Source organism: Capricornis sumatraensis, chromosome 2, assembly GCF_032405125.1.
Source record: "Capricornis sumatraensis isolate serow.1 chromosome 2, serow.2, whole genome shotgun sequence".
Taxonomy (NCBI): Eukaryota; Metazoa; Chordata; class Mammalia; order Artiodactyla; family Bovidae; genus Capricornis; species Capricornis sumatraensis.
Window position 1 is genome coordinate 111,165,796 of NC_091070.1, and position 7,736 is coordinate 111,173,531.

The following is a 7,736-nucleotide window of genomic DNA, read 5'->3' on the forward strand; positions in this document are numbered from 1 at the left end:
AGCCACGTGAATGACTCCCTCTCACTGTACCCCAAGACTGAGTCTTGTTTCCCAAGGGCCCCGTGTCCCAGCTCTAGTGAACTCACGAGCTCCGTGTCTCCCCTGGTTCCTCTCTTCACAACCCTGCTCTCCCCTCCCGCCTCTGCAGTGGCACTTCTGAGGTCTCTCTCCTCTGTTAGAAGATGGTCGTCCTCAGCTTGCCTTGCCCAGGCGCAGCCCCAGGGCCCTAGGGCCCAGCTCTGGCATCTCCCCTACAGTTGGTTTCCCTGCATCATGGACGAGGTCCTTCACACCCTACTGAGCTGCCCCCACAGCCTCTCAGCCTGCCCCCAGCCTGTCACGGTGGTGGGGGTGGAGGTGGGAGGACAGCCTCTCCCTCTTTGCCTGCCTCCTTCCAGCTTTCTCTGCCCTGGGCTAGCTCGGGCTGCTGCGTCCAGTGAGACAGATGGGCCAGACTCGGGGAGGCTGGCTGAGGAGGAGAGTGGAGACTAAAATGCAGCCCACATCTGCTCCCCAAGCCGTGCACCCTGGTTTAGGGTGGTGTCAGTCTAGAGGAAAAGGGTGCCTTTTTAGAATTCGCACAAAGATTCTCTGTGAGTTAGCGGCAGCCCTGAGCGCTCCACCAGCTTGTCAGCCCATTTATCTACTGGCTGTCTCTCTCTGCTTCCATCTTCTCATCCGGCTCACACAGGCCCATCCTTCTGTCCACATATCCACCCATGAACAGACGGGAAGGTCAAACACAGACAGGCTGGGTAAGTTCACCCATCCCCACCCTCCATTCTCCTGAAATCAGGATCTCTCCCATCCAAGTTGGATCCCAGACCCGAGATTCTGAGGGGGCTCTCCAGCTTTGGTGCATTCATAGGGACTTTGCCGGACTCCTTCTCCACCTATGACATTCAGCTGCCCAGGTACCGGTGTCTGGCCCTGCCACAGGGGTCTGGAGGAATCTGGTCATACCTTGGACTCACTCTCTGGGGGTGGCAGGCAGCCATTCTGCTCTTTGTCAACCCCAGCCCCCTCGCCCACCCCCTCTCCGGCCCCCTCTCCCGCCTCCTCTCCAGCCCCCTCTCCAGCCCCCTCCTCCTCCACCTTCTCGTCCAGCCGGCTGGGGATGGACCAGTAGAGATGGGCGTCCAGTCGGGCTGCGGCCTCGGCCAGCTCCCGGGCGCTGCATGAAGGTGTGGGCACCTCAAAGGTCTCGTGGAAGCTGGCATAGTCTACTTCATAGAAGCCATCCTCCAGGGTCAGCACTGAGGTGAAGCGGTGGCCCCATAGCACCTCATCCACCAGGTAGGAGCTCCGAGCTTGGCATGTCATTCCTGGGGGGAGGGGCATAGGTCAAGGGGATCCCAGCGGAGCCTTACCTCTCCTGTGTCATTCCACAACCCTATTCCTAAAACTCTTGCCTGTAGCCCTCCTCAAGGGCCCGCAACCCCCTTTGGCCCACTTTCTCTTCCTTCCCAATTTTTGTACCCCTCCTCTCCTCCATTTATCCCAACTCTTCCTCTCTGGCCCACATTCTCCCTTCCCCTCCATGGGAGATGCCAATCAGACAAGTTTAACCTTGAGACTGACCTTGGGGATCATCTAGTCCAACTTGCCTCTCCATACAGGGTACCCCACTGGAGCATTCCCAATAATGTGCATTTAGCATGCACTTGATTACCTCCTAGGATTAAGAACTCACCACCTCACAAGGAATCCCCTCTTTTGTGTAATAGCGCTACTATTTGAGTTGTTCTTTATACAGAGACAAAATCTGCTTCCCTTAGTCTCATTCCTCTGCTTTATGACACCCCTGCAAGTAACTGGAAGCAGGAGTCTCTGGTTTCATCATGTCTTCTCTCTTTCAGACTGAATATCTGTCTCCCTTCACCATTCCTGTGACCTGGCTTCCAAAAATTTCACTTTCTTGACTGCAAACCAGAATGGCCAAAGGATGCTTTAAGCACTTAGGATGTGATAAATACTCCAACCGTGGCCTGATACATGCATAAGAGAGGGCTCTCTGCCTCTCCTACTGCCCATGATTCTTTAGCTAATAGGGCCCAAGATCACATTATATAAACATTTTGGGAAGCGACATCACATTGCCTGTGGCCAACTAAAACCCCCAGTTCTTTTTTCACCAGAGCTCTTCCATGCTGTGCTTACATAAGTGATTTTTTTAAAGCCTAAATCTAGAACTTTATATTTATTCCTTTTAAATGTCATCTTGTTGGGTTTTTGGCTCATTATACTTGCTTTTCAGAAGCATTTTGGATACTGACTCTCTCACCCAAAATACCATCCTTTCCAACTTTGTCTCTCTAGAAAAATCCGACAAGCTCCTCTCCCTCTCTCCTTCACCTACCCTTCCCCCGTACTCCTTGCCATGGCCGTGTGTCCTGTTTCCCCTGTGGGGTGGCCACAGCCACTGCGGCAAATGCTTCTCCTCTACTTGGGGTCTCTCGCATCCCACTCAGCTCATATCTACCTTTGAACAAAGGGGAACAGAAGCGTACACTAGCTGATCAGAGACCGGCTCTTAGCACTGAAAGCCCCACCTCGAGCCAGTGTGGGGACGTTGGCATTCTCTGTTCCTTTGGCTGGCAGAGGGAATGTCCAGGAGAGGAGGGGCAGAGGAAGCAAAAGTGACCCTGGAGAGAGGGGGCTCGAGGAAGAGGGTGAGGGGCTGGCGGTACATGAGAAGAGGATTGGGCAGGGATTTCCCAGGTACCAGCAAGAGTGCCAGCTGGTGAGATGAGAGGAAAGGAAACAGGGTGAGTGGCGGAAGCGAAGGGAACGGGGCGGGGGGGCGGGGCGGTACGGTGTGGGGGAAGGAGTGAGGAACACTGAGGCAGACAGTGGTACAGGCTCAGAGTGAAGCGTGTTTGCTGGCACCAACCTAGGATAAGCCAGCAGGGGACAACACAGGCAGGAGCCACAGGGCCACCTGGTGGGCCTTTGGTTATCCACTTGCAATCTTCTCCTCCCATTTCTATCCCCATTAAAAAAAAAAATGTTTTGGGCCCCGCCAAAGCATACAGGATCTTAGTTCCCGGACCAGGGATCGAGCCCCACCTCCTGCACTGGCAGCTGAGTCTCAGCCGCTGAACTGCCAGGGAAGCACTCTCTCCCTCTTCTGGATCTCAAGTATCAAAGGACTCATTTGCTGGTCCTGCTACGCTGGTCTTGTCCTACTTGCTCCCAAACCTTTCACTGTGGAGGCCTGAGTTGGAAGTTCTGACATTACAGGTACATTGCCAATTCCTTCTGGAAAGGGGCTCGAAATGTTCAGGTCATCTGTTTCCTTTGTCAATGGAAACTGAGCCTTTTGATGGATTGGGAAACCCAGGTCGAGCTGCGAGCAGCTGTCAACCTCTCCTTAAGGTCCAGGCTAGGAATAATTCAGGTCATGGAAAAACCCTCACCATCAAATTCCAGAAGCCTGGACCTCTCAGTACTGACAAAGATTGCAAACCTAAACCTTTCCTCCTGCTCTGCACCCTAAACACTGAAGCCAGACTGCCTGTGTCCACTGCTTATTTAGCCTATGACTGTGGACAACTTAACTTCTCACTGGGGCATTCTGCTCCCTGAAAAATGAGCCCCCAAATGAGAAATAACCTCAGCGGGGTCCTTCATGGGGCTTGGATTAAATGAGCTCAGAGGGGTAAAGTGCTTTGGAACCGTGCAGGGCACGGAGTAAGCACTGGGTTGGCTACTGTCATTACTCTGCCCTGTTTCCACTTCTGAGCCAGGGACCCGGCTCAGGACCCGGCCAGGCTACTTCGGAGGATTCCTGCTTTTTCTCGGCTGTCTGGGGAATCAGTCCGTTCACACACCTCTCCCAGCCCAGGTCCCGAATCTCACCTCAGCCTCTCTCATCCTCTACCAGCCTCTCCATCCATTCTCTACCAGTCCCTCCATCCCTCCTCATCCCCTGCTTCGCCCGCCCTGGCTCCTCTAGGTCCAGTTCCTCGCCCACCCGCCCGCCTCCCCTGCTCCTCCTCCTCGGATCTGCCCGCACCCGTGGCTTCCACCATGCCCTCGAGGATGACCACGATCTCGAAGTCGTCCCTCTCGAGGGCGCGGCGCGACGCCTCCCAGAAGGGACTGGTGGCGTCGATCTCGTGGCTGATGACCAGGGGCGAGACGAGGAAGAGGCGGTCGTCGCCCGTGTCGAAGCCCACGCTGAGGTCGGTCTGGTGCAGCGGGATGAACTCGCCCTCCAGCGTCTGGCGCGAGCGGATGAGCTTGGCGCGGATGGAGGCCTCGACGATGTGCGAAGATCGCAGGTCGCCCACCCGGAACATGAGGCAGAGGCGCCCGTCGCGCAGCGACACCACGGCGTGCGAGGAGAAGACGAGCGTGGCGGCGCGCTTGTTGGGCTGCGAGATCTTGACGAACATGCAGCCCACCATGAAGGCGTTCACCATGGAGCCCAGGATGGCCTGCAGCAGCAGCAGCACGATGCCCTCGGGGCACTGGTCGGTGATGACGCGGTGCCCGTAGCCGATGGTGGTCTCCGTCTCGATGGAGAAGAGGAAGGCGGCCACGAAGCCGTTGAGGTTGTTGACGCACGGGGTCCACGCCGTGTCCTCCAGGTGCTCCAGGTCGCCGCGGCCGTAGGCGATCAGCCACCAGATGGCGCCGAAGAAGAGCCAGGTGAGCGCGTAGGCCAGCACGAAGAAGAGCAGGCTCAGGCGCCACTGCAGGTCCACGAGCGTGGTGAACAGGTCGGTCAGGTAGCGGTACGTCTCGCGCACGTTGCCCTGCTGCACGTTGCAGCGCCCGTCCTTTTCCACGTAGCGCTGGCGGCCGCGGCGCCGCGGCGGCTCCTCCGGGCCGGGCGAGAAGGCGGCGTTCTCCTGCGCCATGGCCATGGCCGTGGCCGCGGGCGGCGAGGTCACTGCCCGGGCGGCGGCGCGGGGCCTGGAGGGGCTGAGAGGTGGGCTGTATTAGCCGACCCGCCGGAGAGGCCGAGACGTCCGGGCCTGCGCGCAGGGGCCGGGTGGCCCTGTGCGAGTCCCTTGCTGCCACGGCTTGCCGCATCGGTAGAATGGGAATGATACACACAGCCCTAGCTGGCCCCACCCGCAGCAAACAAAATCATGAGGATCCAGTGGGATAGGGTGTATGAACTGGATCGCACTCTGCATGACTGATTATTTTAGAAGGAAAGGGCGGGGCGTGGTAACAGAGATCTTGGTCCCAGTGCCTCTAACTGGGCTGTGCAGCACCTCACGGCCACCCCCAGGCAGAAGGCCCTGGGCAAGAAGGGAGTTTCCTGAGATCTGTGCACTGTGAGCTTCTTGAAAGCAGGTGGTGGTTCATCTTCCTCGCCAGTGCAGAGCCCTCCCTGCCCAAAGGTCTCCCGCTTCCACCCCACCCAGGCTAAAGTGAGGCAGTCCCCTTATCCCTGATCTCCGCCTTCAGCCTGCCGGCTAACCAGGCTGTTTTACCATTCCCCAGGAGACTGACACAGAAAGTCTTTCCCATGTCTCCCTTTTTGGACCTTGCTTACTCTATCCCCACCTCCCCTCCCCGCACACCTGCTTCCTCTCAAGAAGCTTACAAAGGAGAAGTGAAAGTGGTGGAAAGTGAGTGAAAAATCTCCAGTGGGCAAAGGTTGAACATTCCCACCTTAGGAAATTCCCACTGAGAATTCTCCCTGAGGACTGACGCTGGTCATTGCAGCTGTAGTGTTAGCCCCATTTCCCCTGGGTTATTTCCACAGTGGAGACAGCCTGCAAATGGGCAGGAGGGTCGGAGGATGTGAGATCAACACGGACAGCCAGGGTAAAAGAAGCACAAAGGTCATCAGGCTTAGGCTTGTAACCCTCTAGCAACCTACTCTTTAACTCAGAGTAGGAGCCTGAGTTAATGAGCCTTTAACTCAGATAAGTGATCGAAGCACCCACATTTACCTCTCTCCTCCCTTCAGCTCTCTCCCCGCCCCAGCCTTCCACCTCCCTTGACTATCCTCAGAACAGCCCCCCCTCCATATGTCCCAGATCTCACATTCCAAGAGAAGCCTACCCGATTTTGCTTTAAATTCTTCCCTGTGAGCAGCTCTCTGGACTGCAATCTGCCCTGAGAGAGAGAGACCCAGAGTCCTTCCGTAGGCATCTGGGGACCCCTAGGAGGTATGGCCCATACAAGGAAAGGTTAAGAATAAAGATTCAAGGCTTTTCAACCTTCCCTTCTTCCTGGGAATCATCCTCTTCTCCCACTCCAAGGAATCCTGGACTGGTTGTAGTAGAGTGGTGGATGGGAAGATGTGACATAAGGACCACAGATGGTCTGGACATTTGACCAGGTCCTGGGGAGACACTGCCTGGATATGTAACTCCAAACCCAGCACTCTTGAATTTAAGTTCTGGAGTGAGGTGTTCTGTAGATCTTTGGAGGTTGTGCGGGTGTGGGTGTGGGTGTATGTGTGGTTTGTGTGTGTTGCTGGGGTAGAGGGCAGGAGGAAAAACCAAAACAAGAGGGCTTGGAGCTTGGGGGCACCCCTATATTTATTTTTCAGGAGGAATCAGGGACACGTCCACGAGTCCCAGTGCAACGGCAGGTTAAGGTCTTCCCCTCCCCCAGTGGTGAGCATCCCTTTCTCTCCCCACAGCCCAGGATATCCTTGAGAAGTGATCTCCAAGCACTGATCGGCTTAGAGATCACAGGTCCTGCAGAAAAGTGCTCGAGCCCACATATTCCAGCTTCTGTCCAGGTGGGCTTTCAGATGTTCTCTCGAGGTCTTAGGTCATCTGACCCCCAGTCTGTCTGCTTAGGCAGATTTCTCTGCCATGTGTGAGGAAGAAACCCCAGAGTCAGAGTCCCCAGAACTCTCTCACCCTCCATTGCCCTGGGGATCTAGGTGAGCCTCACTTTGACTGTGTTCTGTCTCCCATCTTCCTTAAGTGGGGGCTGCATTTTCCTCAGTGGGGCAGGAAAGGTGTGAAATGGTTGCCTCCATCCCAGGAGCAAAGACTCAATTTCTGCAGCTTCCCTCCAAAGAGTCCTGTTCCTCCAGCCTGTTCCTCCTTATTTCATGTGCATGCTGTGCCCCTTTTCAGAAGACCCCAGTGCTGCGTTCTGCTGAATCTCCCTTTCTCCCACTTGAGAGTGCTGGCCTGCAAGGGGGCTTATTTGTTGGAAGGGGATCTGATGAAAACTCCCTCAGGAACCAGCTCTTCCCAAATCCCCACTTGCTTTGGAAATAGGGGCCCAAACCCAAGTCCCCCGCAACTCAACTCACAGCGTGTGGAGAGGAGAGTAGCCGGCAGCAGAGACCCCTGGGGGGTAGCGTCCATGCCCCTGACACCGCCTCCCCCTCACCCCAAGCACCCCTGGAGGGTGGGAGCCGCGAGCACTGCTGTTTCCCCTAAATGTAGCGGCAGCTCTGACTAGGACTCGCTATCTGTGTCATCCCCACTTCCCAGGTTCCCCTGCTCCTCTCTTGTTTCCACAGCAACCGGTCTGGCGACAGCTCTAGAGCATCCCCCTCCCCTCCCCAGTCCTGGGTACCACTAGAGGCTGATCCACACGCCGTGGCTATTTTTAGCCAAAGTCCCTCCTCCTGGACAACTCAATGCTCGCCTCCTCACCCCCTCAGGAAAAAAAAAAAAAAGAAGAAAAGCTGGCATGCTGGCTCTTTCCTAAGAAGCTCCTTGCTCTGAGAAAATACAAGCCCTGATGTGTTTGGGAATTAGGCATTTGGTTTCCCGGGGATTCACCTCCAGTCGGGC

The 7,736-nt window shown here is 56.0% G+C and overlaps 1 protein-coding gene across 1 annotated transcript; it reads right to left on the reverse strand.

The window, feature by feature from the left end:
* Positions 1-957: 957 nt before the first annotated feature.
* Positions 958-4,868, reverse strand: KCNJ9 (potassium inwardly rectifying channel subfamily J member 9). The gene is made up of 2 exons (XM_068965949.1): positions 4,019-4,868; positions 958-1,325 (listed from the first exon to the last, which is right to left on the reverse strand). The coding sequence occupies exons 1-2, from the start codon at positions 4,866-4,868 to the stop codon at positions 958-960; spliced, it is 1,218 nt and encodes a 405-aa protein (XP_068822050.1).
* Positions 4,869-7,736: the final 2,868 nt, after the last annotated feature.

Bases quoted from the DNA above. Each gene is read 5' to 3' on its own strand.
- KCNJ9 (XM_068965949.1), bottom strand. From the start codon at position 4,868: ATGGCGCAGGAGAACGCCGCCTTCTCGCCCGGCCCGGAGGAGCCGCCG. The intron at 1,326-4,018 runs GTGCGGGCAGAT...CCCTCCCCCCAG, and splicing joins GGGCATGGTGGAAGCCACGG to GAATGACATGCCAAGCTCGG.